Raw genomic sequence first — 13,471 nt, 5'->3', positions numbered from 1 at the left:
TTTTTTGAGATTGCGGGGGGGGGGAGAGAGAGAGAGAGAGAGAGAGTGCGGGGAGAGAATCTTAAACAGGTGATTGTGACCTGAGCTGAAATCAAGAGCCAGATTCTCAGCTGACTGAACCACCCAGATGCCTTGGGCTTTTTTTCTTTTATTTTTTCATTCTTTCTTTTATTTTCCATTTTAAAAGTTCTATAACTCTTTGATGGCTTTAAAGAAAAATAAGATTATTTTCTTTCCACCATTGTTATGATGGGAGCTATGGTTTTTGTGACTTTGATATCCTAATCAGAAATGGGATTCCTCATTTTTTAAAGTGTATGGGTCTTCAGGGCCTCTGGGTGGCTCAGTCGGTTGAGCGTCCAACTTTGGCTCAGGTCATGATCTCACGGTTCATGAGTTCCAGCCCTGCATCAGGCTCTCTGCTGTCAGCATGGAGCCCACTTTGGATCCTCTGTCCCCCTCTGTGCTCCTCACCTGCTCATACTCTCTATCTCCTGTCATTTTGTATATAACACAGAAACAGAAGCCAGAAGCCAAAAAACCTCTTGGTTGCCCTCATTCCTTCATGAGAGGCCACCTGCTCTGGGATCTGGTGAGAGTCCTTCCAGGTCACGATTTTATACATTATTACATTTATGTGTAGTCATAAACAAAATAAAGTTTTGCTTTTAGTGTTTAAAGTTTTATATAAATGCTCTCATATTTTGCAATGTGCATTTTTCTGTATTGCCATGGGTGGATCTAATTTGTCCATTCTTAACCTACTCTATAGTAATTCATTATATAAATAAATCAGAATGTATGTATTACCCTATTATGGTCTTTTATATTTAACGAGGAACAGGGCACCTGGCTCGCTCAGTGGGTAGAGCATGTGACTCTGGATTTCGTCCCATGTTGGGTGAAGGGATTACTTAAAAAACAAAACAAAACAACAATAACAACAACAACAGAAACTTAAGAAAAAAGGGGCGGGGGAACAAAACCACTTTTTAAAACCCGAAACATTTTGGATCCACCAAATCAGAACAGAAGGGAAATGTAGACAGTCTACAACCTCTTGCAGGGGTGAGGTGGATAATAAATGAGGGAGGAGGGCTGGGTGGGATTCTGCAAACTGAGAGCCCATCAACATCAGCCTTAGATACTGAGCGGGGATACCCTATGGCCAGCACCCTTTACATTAAAAAGAAGCTGGAAATCAGGACTCTCATTTGAAATGTCCCCATTTTTAGATGTCAGCAACTGATCCACATTTTCTAAAACTCTATAGCCAAAGGAAGGTTATTAGCTCAGGTCTGGCCTCCAGGGCACCAGTGGGCAATCATTGATTCTGTCTACTTTGTGTGGGGGAGGAAACTGAAGCCCAAAGCCAGGACTTATGTACAATCCTAGACCTGTATATTTGTTTACCTGAATCCCAGGCTCTCCCAAGCGACCATACCAAACAAAGCATGAAGCCTCCGTCTGACGCTCCCCATTCACTGTGTCTCCCAGATAGCTCTGCCAGCCATGAGGCTGTTGATGGCTTCCCCCTAAAACACCTTCCTCCTGGAATCCTGGAGACCCCTCTTCCCTTGCCCTCCTCCTTAGTCCCTCAAAAATGTCGGTTCTATTCTTGACTTAGTCTTTTCTTGGCTGTGCCATCTCAGGCAACTGGCTGTGCATCTCTGGGCCCCACTTTTCCATTTATAAGAGGAATCATGTACTATTATTCCTATATTATAGATGAGGAAATAGAAGCTCAGAGGGTTTGAGGATTTTGCTTTGGGTCACATGCTCTGTAAGTGGCCGAGTGGAAATCTTAAAAGCTCATCTTCCTAATTATTTATACAGTAAGAGGTACTGACTTTATATTCGGGGGGAAAGATGTTATAAAATAGATTGTTCCCAAGCTAGATGCCTACTTTCAAAGTATAAAACTTATTGTTCAGGTCCCCTTTGAGAACGACTTTGAGTTCTTCTGTCAGATGCCTCTGAGGCTAGCCATCAGAGATCACAGAAGCAGGACTATTTCTGTGAAAGATGGTCCTTTGGGAGTTTCCCTGCAGGCCTACTCAGGCTAGAGAAGAAAGGTGCATGCAAACAGAAAGCAGCTCAAACTGGGATGAGGAGGCATACTTGCCTTTCTGCCCTGGAGGCTGTCTGGGTGGGCTCCTAACCCTTTGCTTTGCTTCCCCCCCTACCAGGTGATGTTCCCTGTTTTCCTTGGGGAGCCAGTATCTCCTGAGATGCTGACGGCCACCCTTGCTGAGTTGGAGGTGTCCCTGCAGTTGCTTGAGGACAAGTTCCTCCAGAACAAGGCCTTTCTAACTGGGGCCCACATCTCCCTGGCTGACCTGGTAGCCATTACAGAGCTGATGCATGTGAGTGCTATGGATAGGGTGGGCCTGCTAGGCGGCGAGGGTCCTGGGGAGTTGCTGAAGTCTTGCTTATGTACGGAAACTTCTTCTGGAGCTCTGCAGTCTCCAAACCAGGCTGGTGCTGCCATCCTTGACCTTACCCATACACCCCCATCCTGTTCTCTTTCTCCCTATAGCCTGTGGGTGCTGGCTGCCAAGTGTTTGAAGGTAGACCCAAGCTGGCTGCATGGTGCCAGCGTGTGGAGGCAGCAATGGGAGAGGAGCTCTTCCGGGAGGCTCATGAGGTCATCCTGAAGGCCAAGGACTCTCCACCTGTAGACCCCACCATAAAGCAGAAGCTGATGCCTGGGGTGCTGGCCATGATCCGGTGAGCCAGGAAGCCTTGTCTCTGCTCTGCCCTGGGCAGTTCACAAAGCACCTTTATTTCCAATGTCCTATGGGAGCCTGGCTCAGAGGGCAGGAGTGACTTGCCTGAGCCCCACTGTCCCTCTGCTCCCCAGGTTAGGTCCCTACACCCACACCATCTTCTGCAGCGGCCTGAAAGCCACAATGAGAATGGAACACCCAGATCTTATCTTCTTTAATCACTGCATTTTGCTTTCAGTTTAGGAAATAAACCTGAGCTCAGCCTGAGCCTGCACTTCTAATAATGTGTGATTTATTTGACCTTCTGTCTTGGCCCTCGTCTTCTTCTCTATCCCAAAGACAACACCCCTTCCTAAGCCCTATGGGTCAGCTTCTCCATGATGGTTGCCAGGAGTGAAATTAACAAATGTCCTCTAATCTTCTAGTTCTTGGAGAAAGTGATTTGTCAGACAGCATAGAGGGCAGCAGGCATCCCATATGTGGTGGCGGTAGGTATGGTGATCAGCCAGTTGGCTGGCCAGTCTCCCAGGATATGGCCCTTTGATACCAAGCACTGTAGCTCATGTGTCCTGCATCTGTTCTGTGGAGTTGGTCAGGAGGGTAAAATCCGAATCGCAGCTCTCCTGGTCAGGAAATCAATCATGCAGGGCCGTAAAGGCCATGCCTGTGATCTGTAAACCATATGCAGGCATAGTGTGCTAAGAATGCGTTTTATTTATTTATTCATTTACTTAATTACTTTTATTTTAAGTAGGCTCCATACCAAGTGCGGGGCTTCAACTCATGACCCTGAGATTAAGGGTCACATACTTTACCAACTGAGCCAGCCAGGCACCCCACCAGACTGCATTTTAAAATAATATTCTGGCGGGGCACCTGGGTGGCTTAGTCGGTTAAGCGTCCGACTTTCGCTTAGGTCATGATCTCGTGGTTCGTGGGTTCGAGCCCCGCGTCGGGCTCTGTGCTGACTGCCAGCTCAGAGCCTGGAGCCTGTTTCAGAGTCTGTGACTCCCTCTCTCTCTGACCTTCCCCTGCTCACGCTGTCTCTCTCTCTCTCTCACCTAGAAATAAATAAAAATATTTAAAAAAGTGAATAAACATTAAAAAAAATAAAATAATATTCTGGCTAGCTTCGGGGGGCGGGTTGGATTGAAGGGTGGCCAAAGAGGAAGAAGGGAAATTGGATATTACAGTAATCCTGCCAAAGGCAATTTGTGCAGGAGGGCAGGGCAATGAAGGGAATGGAGAACATGGTCCTTTCCAGTTTGGAGAGAAGTGAAGGCACTTTTCTGGGAGGATAGGTCTTACATAAATCCAGAGCTTAGGGGATCAGGGAGGCCAAACTATTCTTAAAATTTCCAAGAACAACCTCTTGTCAAGGGGCTTTTTCTGAATCTTGGCTTTGGGGGCAGAATTTCTTTACCCCAAGAGCCTCTCTTAGGGGATGGGGTTCATAGCCACAGACTTCAGGAGCCCTCACGGTGTCAGTTGGAGGACTTGGCCCTGCAAAGGCAGTGGGGAAGTTTCAGCCCTCCTGCAAACCATTAGGTGGGCCCCAGGGGCTTCAGCCATTTGCTAGAGGGATTAGCTGGATTGTGTAATGAATATGACCCCAGGGATTAGGGAGGGGCGGCTCATTCTTTCCAGTAGTGTGGGCCTGGCCTCTGCAGTGAGCTGGGGTCCAGAAACCTCCCCAGCCTCCATCCTGGCCACCGGCCATAGGGGAGGCTACTGCACCTCCTTTCTCTTGCCTCCCTTTGTGCTCCCGGGGAATCAGAAGCCCCTCCTCTCTCAGTCGGGGAGGTGGTTTGGGCCAATGGAAGGCACCCAAGCCCTTTTCGGTCCTAAATTAAGTGACCTTAACGTCCTGTTCCCATTACCATCCCTCACTGCCCCAGTGTGAGTTCGGCTTTTGGCTTCCTCCAGCAAAGCTGAGGATGGCAGAAAGGATTACTCAAGACTTCATGCAAGTCACAAGAGGTGAGAGGGAGGCTAAGAGAAGTCTCTCAGAGCTGCTCGCAAGCTGCAGTATTTATTGAGCATACATTTAGGGAAACATTGTGCAACACGTCGGTGGGCTATGTGCCAGTAAGAACGAATAGAAAACGCGCAGAAAAACAAGGCAGGATAAAATGTTACATGAGATAACATGACCTAAGGAATTTATGGGTATAGGCAGGATCTAACCCCTAGATACACATTAACTAGATAAGCGAAGCGCGATCTGCTGTTTTCAGCAAGACCAGAAAGCAGTGTTCTGCTTTACAATGTGTTCCCTGTAATCTCCTAACCCAGGATATAGTTATTTGATTTCCAACACCTTTGGTAGATATTGAGGTCAGGGGAAGGGCAGTGACCTGGCAGCAAAATCTCGGGTCAGAGGCCAAGTCTCCCAGTGCCAGTGCCGTTTCTACCCAGAGAACCGCAACACATTCTCGGAGAGGGAATGAGGGAGAGCTGGGGCGTCTCTGATTGGCCCAAAGTTCTCCGGAGCCAGCCAATGGGCTGGGAGGCGGTGGCGGGGCTCAGACACTCCCCCAAACCCTCTGACGGGATTGCGCTTGGCTCTTGGTCCAGTGGCCTGGCGGTTCCAACCAGCCGTTCCTGATCCCAGTCTCGTACCCAGGGCGCGACCCCGGGGTCGGCCCTCCGCTCCCGCCATGGGCCTAGAGCTCTACCTGGACCTGCTGTCCCAGCCCTGCCGCGCCGTCTACATCTTCGCCAAGAAGAACGGCATCCCCTTCGAGCTGCGCACGGTGGAGCTGCTCAAAGGTGGGCCGGGCAGGCAGGCAGACAGGCTGGCCCTGGGGCCTGGGCCGCCTGTGCGCTGAGGGACCCCGCCCTCCCGCGCCGCAGACCGGCTAGAAGGGTCACTCTCCAGTATGGAAACCGTGGCTTCAGTTATCGGCTGTGTATTTTTCAAGAGCCCAGATCTTTGCCTAGGGGTGCGAAACATTTTTCAAAATACAGGTTAAGAGGGAAGAGAGCAGGCAGAGAACAGTGGGGGGCGCAGGGGACTGGAAGGCGGGGTGCGTGGGGAAGCGAAGGGAGTGCGCCAACACTCCCACACCGAGGCTGGTAGAAAGCAATGAAACTGCCTCCTCGTTTCTTTACTGGAGTAGCCCGCGTCTCTTGAATTTCTGCATCTGCCAGCAAGAGAGAGTTAGTTGCTCCACCTGGGGCCGGGCCCCGCTTTACTTCTACCCGCGGCTGGCCACCTCCCCTCCACATTTACAGAATCCAGGGGACGAGGCAGGGCTGCAATCCGACAGGAGAACAATTGGACAGTAGGCCTATCCTTGGGCAGGCCAGGAGGGAAACCCCTTCGTGGCAGAGCCTGCCCATCTGGTCTTTGGTGCCCCCAGCCTGGGACACCAGCTGCTGTGCTGCCACCTTGCCCTGCTTTTCTAGCCCTCTTTGGGACGGGGGCTGGGCACAGAGGCATTTTCTGGAGGGAGAATGGGTGGGGGTGATTCTCTTCACCCAGTAGAAGAGAATCTACTTGGCCCACACGTGGGCTTATGGCCAGGCAGGAGCCTGGTTCCGGGGAAGCCCTCTGACTCCACACACAGTGAGTGTTGTACCTCCCAGCACTGCCCCAGCTCAAGGAATGTAGAAGTGGTTCAGACCTGGGAGCACCCATTTGGGGAAGGAGCCTTGAGGGTTTGGCGCCAGAAAGAAAGAAGAGCTGCGCCGGTGGAGGCTGGGTGACTGAATGGGGCAGGGACTCCTGGAGGGAATGAAGCTGGACTGAGGGCTGAGAGCAGGTGTGTCTGGAGCTCTGAGGGGTGGACAGGTCACCCAGCCAGCATAGGAAGATGAATCACAGGGGGGCAAGCCTAGAGCCCAGGGAGGAGGCTGGAGTGCCCGACCAATGGATGGAATTAACTGGGGATGGAGATGGATTACAGCTGTAGGAAATCACCCTCCCTCCATATCCAAGCTGAGTTGCTGCTTGGCTCAGATTTCCAAGGGGGTGGACACAGGAAGGGTGGGCCTCTGGTTGGGGGACACAGGGTCTGTGATCTGGTGACCCGCAGAGTGGTCTCCTTCCTGTTGCCCTGCCTGAATAGGGATAAAGGCATCCGAAAGCTGCTACCTGGATGTTGAAATAGGGGTTGGGCAGAGACCTCAGAGGGCTCACAGTTCTCCTCACCTGCTGCACTGTTCTCTCCCACAGGCCAGCACCACAGTGATGCTTTTGTCCAGGTGAACCCCCTGAAGAAGGTGCCAGCCTTAAAGGATGGGGACTTCACCTTGGCTGAGAGGTATCAGGTCCCCAGACTGTTACAGGCCCTGTGAGGCCGGTCAGACATCTGTATATCTATGACTGATGGCTTGGACCATGGCTTATGGGCCCTGAGCACCTGTGCCAGCCCCAGCAGGCAGAGCAGCTGAGGGCTGGGAGGGGCTATTGGAGTCATGGTATCCCCCCCCCCCCCCCCCCCCGCATGGTACAAATGAGCAAACTGAGGCCAGGAGAGGGGAAGGACTTGCACAAAATATTGAGGGGTAGCTGTACTGTGTACTTTAGAGCTACCACCTCTACAAATCTTGCGGGCAAGTACTATTGCCCTGGGAGTCCAGAGAACACCCAGAGAGCTTCGGTGGCTATTTGCTGGGCACCCACCAGGGCCAGGAACCATCCAGGCCCTGGGGCCAAAGCATTGAACAAATTCTAAGCCCTTGCTCTCATGGAGCTCATGTTCTAGAAGGGGGAATGGATAATCTCTGTAAAGGTGCAAAACACCAGGTGGTGATGAGTGGCATGGAGGAAATAACTAGGGTAAGGGCGAGGGTGGGTGCGATTTTGAGTAGAATGTTGAATGAAGGTCCCCATGAGGAGGAGGCATCTGTGCAGAGACCTAGAGGAACAGAGGTGCAAGGTATGTGGCGAAGAGAGTTCTGGCTGGAGGGAACAGCAAAGCCAAAGGATATGAGGTGAAACAGTGCTTGGTGTACAAGTAGAAGCGGCAAGGCATCCAGTGTGGCTGGGGTCAGTGAGGGGAGAAAGTGAGGGCTAAGGTCTCAGGGTAGCATGTGGGGCCAGGAAGACTTTGGCTTTTACTGTAGGTAAGATGGGACCATTGGAGGAATTTAAGCAGAGGAGTGCTGAGATCTGACTTAGGTTTTTTTTGTTGTTTTTTTAAAGAGGGGAGGTGGCAAGTGAGTGGGGGTGGAGAGGAGGGAGAGAGAGAATCCCACAAGGGGCAGAGACAGAGAGAGAGAGAGAAGCAGGGTTCAAGCTCACCCAAAGTGGGGGTCGAGCTCACCTGAAGGGGGACACGAGCTCACCCCAAGTGGGACTCAAACTCACAAACTGTGAGATCATGACCTGAGCCAAAGTCAGATGCTTAACCCACTGAGCTGCCCAGGTGCCCCCTAACTTAGGTTTTAAAGGATCCCTCTGGCTGGGTTGAGAAGGTACTGTGCTAATTCAAGAGAGAGGTGTCAGGGACCCAGACCAAGGTGATGGGGCAGGGGGAAGTAGTGGTCAGTTCAGAATGCCCTTGAAGGTCAAGCCTGAGTTTGCTAAAGAGCTGGAGGTGGGTGGGAGAGATCAGAGCCCAGGCCAGCCTCCAGGTTGGCAGCTGAATGGTGGTATCCTTTACTGAGGCCACATAGTATCTCCATGGTAGAGCCAGAATCACATTCCACTTGGATCCAGGACATCTAGTTGCTGGACAGTCCAACAACCATGGAGACATGGTGCTCTGGCTGGATATGATGCACAGGCCAGACATGGTGGAGGGAGGGGGGAGGGGAAGGTCAGGGAGGGCTTCCTGGGGGTGGGGGTTGGAGGCTTTGGGCAGGTAGAGAGGAGATGGGATAGGGTGGGAAGCAGTGACCCATTCACCTAGGAGGCCTTGTCCCAGCCCCAGGGAGTGTCAGGGGAAAGCTGGCCTTCCACCTGGCATGGCCATGTACTGGTTATGGTGGGGAGTGGTATGAGTTGCTCTTGTTTTTCAAGAACCATGTCAGACACCCCTTCCTCATGGAAGCTTTCTTTGAGTTCCCTACCCTCCTCCTCCTGAAATCCTAAGTCATGTTGTTTTTTACTTGGTGCCCTTAGTTCAGATGATAAGACGGCCTAATGTAGAGCTGTGTGATCTGAGGCAGTCACCTAACCTCTCTGAGCCTCACATTCCTCCTCTGTACCCTGGAGATAGTGAAATGCTCCACCCATAGGAGTTGGGGAGATGTGAGCAGTGGGGGCTGGCCCTTGTGGAATGGCTGAAGAATGACTAGTACATGTTCCTGCCCCCTCTGTGTCCCCCAGTGTGGCCATCCTGCTGTACCTGAGTCGCAAGTATGAAGTCCCTGACCACTGGTACCCTCAGGACCCGAAGGCCTGTGCCCGTGTGGATGAGTACCTAGCATGGCAGCACACGGCCCTACGGAGTAGCTGCACTCGAGCCATGTGGCAGAAGGTCAGCTGTGGCAGGCTGAGGATCTTTCTGGGATGCTCAAGGGACAGTGCTCTCTGTTTAAAACATTTTGTTCAGAACCAAGGCCTTAGAACACCAAATTCTAGAATCCCAGAGCCTCCCTAGTCCAACCAACTTGTTTCCCAGAGGAGAAACCAAGGCAGAGCCAGGGAGCTGACTTCGCCCAATGTGCTCGGATTCCTTAGCTGCTGAGAATCAATCTTATGCCCTTTGGCCTGCTCCCGGCTACCTGGAGACATTGTCTTTTGGGAGAGAAAAAATGTCAAACCCTCTGGCCACACACATACTTTTCAAGTAAAGAAGTGTTAAGTGAAAAATCTGAAACTAGGCAGAGATGAGGAGACATCTCAATAAAGCTGATCTGATTTCTGGGTGTTCAAGGATTTCTAAGCCTAAGAACACTGAAAAACTTAAAGGAAAGCCTAATAGATTTTACACATGCAACGATTTTGTGTAAGCAAAGAATTCGACTTAAAACGAGCAAAAAACTGGCAAAGATTTGTTAGGAAGAAATAACATTCTTTTTTTTTTTTTCAAATAAAATTTGTTTATTTCTTTTTAGAGAGTAAAGGGAAGGAGAGAGAGCTTGAGATGGGGAGGGGCAGAAAGAGAGAGGGAGAGAGAGGATCCTAAGCAGGCTCCCCATTGTCAGTGCAGAGCCCGATGCTGGGTTCCATCTCATTAACCCTGAGATCATGACCTGAGCTGAAATTAAGAGTTGGATGTTTAACCGACTGAGCCACCCAGGTGCCCTGAAAGAAGTAACATTCTTTTCAAAAAAATTTTTTTTAGAAGCACCTGGGTGGCTCAGTTGGTTAAGCATCAGACTTTAGCTCAGGTCATGATTTCATGGTTCGTGGGTTCGAGCCCCACATCAGGCTCTGTGCTGACAGCTAGCTCAGAGCCTGTCGCCTGTCTTCAGATTCTGTGTCTCCCTCTCTCTCTGACCCTCCCCTGCTCACACTGTCTCTCTCTCTGTCTCTCAGAAATAAATAAAACATTAAAATTTTTTTTCAACATTTTTTTATTTCTGAGAGACAGGGTGTGAGCAAGGGAGGGGCAGAGAGAGAGAAAGACACAGACTCCAAAGCAGGCTCCAGGCTCTGAGCTGTCAGCATAGAGCCTGACCTGGGGCTCAAACCCAGGAACTGTGACATCTTGACCTGAGCTGAAGCTTAACAGAAGTGATACCCCAGAAGTAACATTCTTAATATTTAAGATGCTGTCAGAATGCCATCAAACAAAGGCACGGGAGAAAAACGGGCACAAGAAATTAGCAGAGATTTAATTGAAGGACAGAAAGAAATGGTCGTTAAGTGGATGAAAATACATTTAACCTAAGAATCAAGTAAATGCACATTTAAACAGAACAGATACCATTTTTACCCATCAAATGTACACATGTTTTTGAAATGTGTGCTGTGAATTATTATTTTTATGGTACTTATAAAGGGCCCAGCACACAGTGGGTGCCCTGTGCATGTGAGGGAGCATGAGACAGGCATCTTCATATTCAGCTGTAGGTAGAGTACCATTGTTCTGAAGGGCCATTGGGCAAAATGCAGGCTTCCATAACTTTAGAATTGGCTTCCTCAATCGAGCCTCTTGGGTCTGAGAAAGGAGCCCCCTCAGCTGGTAGGGGCAGGAGCCTGGTGCATTCGAAGGCAGAATGGAGAGAAATCAAGTGGAGTATAGACCTTTGCTACTCAAAGAGCGATCCAGGGACCAGGAGTATCAGTACCACCTGGGAGCTTGGAAATGCACAGGCACACAGATTGGGAATGTGCACTTTAACCAGATCCCAGAGGGATTTGCACGCATTGTCCCATTTGAGAAGCCTGGGGTGGAGGAGGAGGTGGGCAGTGGGGAAGGGGTGGCTGTGGTGTCGAGGAGGGGCCTTGTGTTGAGGCTTTCATGGTGAGGGTAGTGGGGAGCCATGGAAGGCTTTATGGAGGGAGTGTTATGGGAAGACTGGGATTGCAGAGGTTCTCCCTTGGCTGCCCTGCATGAGGATGTAGGGAGAGGTGGAGGCGGTCCATGCTGGAATAGGAGATGAGGCCTGGGCTGGTGGTGGCCATGGGTGGAAGGAGTGGGTGGGAGTAAGGAGAAGTTTGAAGGCCTGGTGATAGACTGGATGACAGCAGGAACGGGCTGGGCTTTGGGCAGACCCTGAGCCCTCTCTCTGCCTGCCCACCCAACAGATGATGTTCCCAGTGTTCCTGGGCGAACAGGTGCCCCCTGAGACATTGGCATCTACGCTGACTGAGCTGGACAGGTGCCTGCAGGTGCTTGAGGACAAATTCCTAAAGGACCAGGACTTCCTTACTGGACCCCACATCTCAGTGGCTGACTTGGTGGCCATCACAGAGCTGATGCATGTGAGTGCCATTGGGTAAGGTAGTCCACTAGGCAGTGGGGTGTCCTGGGAGGGCGCCATTGTACCAGCTCACCTTGCCCTTTCAGGCTGTGTGACCCTCGGCAAGTCACTTCCCTCTCTGAGCCTCAGTGTTCTCATTGGTGAAATGGGCCTTTGAGACCCCATTGTGTAGTGATATTAAGAAGCTTCCTAGTGTCTCCTGGGAGAGAACCTCCAGCCTATTCCATGTGTGGCAGAGGAGGAAAAATCCACCCAGGGGAATCCCTCAACCAGGTCATACTGCCTTGTGCTTGTCCATGGCTAGCCCCTCCACCTGGCTTCCTCTCCCCACAGCCTGTCAGTGCTGGCTGCCAAGTCTTCAAAAGCCGACCCAAGCTGGCCGCATGGCGCCAACGTGTGGAGGCCGCCGTGGGGAAGGACCTCTTTCAGGAGGCACATGCGGTTGTCATGAAGGCTAAGGACTTGCCTCCAGCAGACAGCGCCATAAAGGAGAAGCTGAAGCCCTCAGTGCAGGTTTTGTTGCAGTGAGTGGAGCATCAGGCCTGCAGAGATGACAGAGACTCTGTTGTTGGAAGAAGAGATGGAGTTGCCCCTCCTAAGCTGTAAGCAAGACATGCTGTCCAGCCTCTGGTCCCTAGTTTCCTTCATGCATGAGATCTTCATTCCTCCTTTTGTCTGTCTCCTCCTCACTCCACTCCCGCCCCTTCCACTCTGGCTTCACGTGATCCCTGGAAAGAGCTTTAGTAAACACATATTTGACCCTGTCCCTCTTGTGTTTGAAACTTCCTGTGGTGCCTTGCTGCTCTGAGGCTAAAGTATGAATCATTGAATTTTGCATTGCCCATCCCTCCAGGGCACCCCCTTCTGACTGAACATAATAGCCCATCATTTTAGATGCCTTCACCTCTACCTCCACCTCCTGGCCTTCGTTCAGGCTGTTTCCACTGCCTATAGGGCCTCTCCTCACCTTGCCTGGTGCCCCTCCTCGTCTTTAGGCATTTGTCACCATGTTGGTTCTCTAGGGAGACTTCCCTGAATTCTCCAGCCCCAGGCCAAGACAGGTGACCCCTCTGGGCTCCTCAGCCCCCCGTGCTTCCCTCTTTCAGTCCTAGAACAGAGTTGGTTCCACACCCCCTGGGCTGAGCATCTGTCACAGCTGGGGGTTGACCTGGCGAAGAGATGTCTGAATTGGACATGGCCTTCATCTCTTATGTCTCTGTCGTCCCTTGGGGGTGATGCTGTCTCCCAGAGGTGGGGTGCAAGGTTGGTTTAGGAAGTGCCTTACAGGGAGGGAAGTCCCAGATTAGTTTCTGGCCCTCTGGGTGCTGCTGAGAGGCCTTGATCTCCCAAGCCTAGTCATAACCCCAACCAATGTCTTATCTGTGCCCCACCCTGGGTCCCAGACTTGCCACCTGTCTTTCTCCTTTCTCCTCAAGACTGTCACAATCTACCTGTCTTGTGTTCTAGACCCTCTGATATTTTAGTCATCCAACAAACTTCTAATGGGACAGGGTCATGAATAGAGCCTCTCAGCCTGCCTGCCTTCTCATGGAGGCTCTCCCCACCTTGTTTGTAATGTTTATTTTTGAGAGAGAAAGAAAGAGAGACAGAGTGTGAGTGGGCAAGGGTCAAAGAGAGGAGGAGACACAAAATCTGAATCAGGCTCCAAGGCTCTGAGCTGTCATCACAGAGCCCGATGTGGTGGTTGAACCCACGAACTGTGAGATCATGACCTGAGCCAAAGTCAGGTGCTTAACTGACTGGGCCACCCAGGCACCCCATCTTTTTAAAAAGATTTTATTTTTAAGTAATTTCTATACCCAATATGGGGCTCACACCTACAACCCTGAGATCAATAGTTGCATGGTTCACCAACTGAGCCAGCCAGGTGTCCCAAAGCTTCTTTAATATGCACA

The 13,471-nt window shown here is 51.0% G+C and overlaps 2 protein-coding genes across 2 annotated transcripts in view; both read left to right on the top strand.

The window, feature by feature from the left end:
• LOC120225652 (glutathione S-transferase theta-1) overlaps positions 1-3,007 on the top strand; it is a 10,134-nt gene extending 7,127 nt beyond the window's left edge. Inside the window, exons 4-5 of the mRNA XM_039223839.1 lie at positions 2,190-2,366; positions 2,540-3,007. Coding sequence (XP_039079770.1) covers positions 2,190-2,366; positions 2,540-2,734 — 372 coding nt within the window. The 3' untranslated portion in view covers positions 2,735-3,007. The remainder of the gene's footprint in view (positions 1-2,189; positions 2,367-2,539) is intronic.
• A 2,272-nt stretch (positions 3,008-5,279) lies between these two features.
• Positions 5,280-12,321, top strand: LOC120225643 (glutathione S-transferase theta-3-like). Its single transcript, XM_039223823.1, has 5 exons — positions 5,280-5,501; positions 6,910-6,997; positions 9,010-9,160; positions 11,380-11,556; positions 11,889-12,321. Exons 1-5 carry the CDS (start codon positions 5,390-5,392, stop codon positions 12,081-12,083), a joined length of 723 nt encoding a protein of 240 aa, XP_039079754.1. The 5' UTR covers positions 5,280-5,389; the 3' UTR covers positions 12,084-12,321.
• The last annotated feature ends 1,150 nt before the right edge of the window (positions 12,322-13,471 follow it).

This window comes from Hyaena hyaena, unplaced genomic scaffold, assembly GCF_003009895.1.
Source record: "Hyaena hyaena isolate Hyena2069 unplaced genomic scaffold, ASM300989v1 scaffold_1462, whole genome shotgun sequence".
NCBI lineage: Eukaryota > Metazoa > Chordata > Mammalia > Carnivora > Hyaenidae > Hyaena > Hyaena hyaena.
Note: the sequence above shows the minus strand (reverse complement) of the source record. Positions and strands in the feature narration are given on the sequence as shown.

Bases quoted from the DNA above. Each gene is read 5' to 3' on its own strand.
- LOC120225643 (XM_039223823.1), top strand. From the start codon at position 5,390: ATGGGCCTAGAGCTCTACCTGGACCTGCTGTCCCAGCCCTGCCGCGCC. The intron at 5,502-6,909 runs GTGGGCCGGGCA...TCTCTCCCACAG, and splicing joins CACGGTGGAGCTGCTCAAAG to GCCAGCACCACAGTGATGCT. The intron at 9,161-11,379 runs GTCAGCTGTGGC...CCCACCCAACAG, and splicing joins CTCGAGCCATGTGGCAGAAG to ATGATGTTCCCAGTGTTCCT.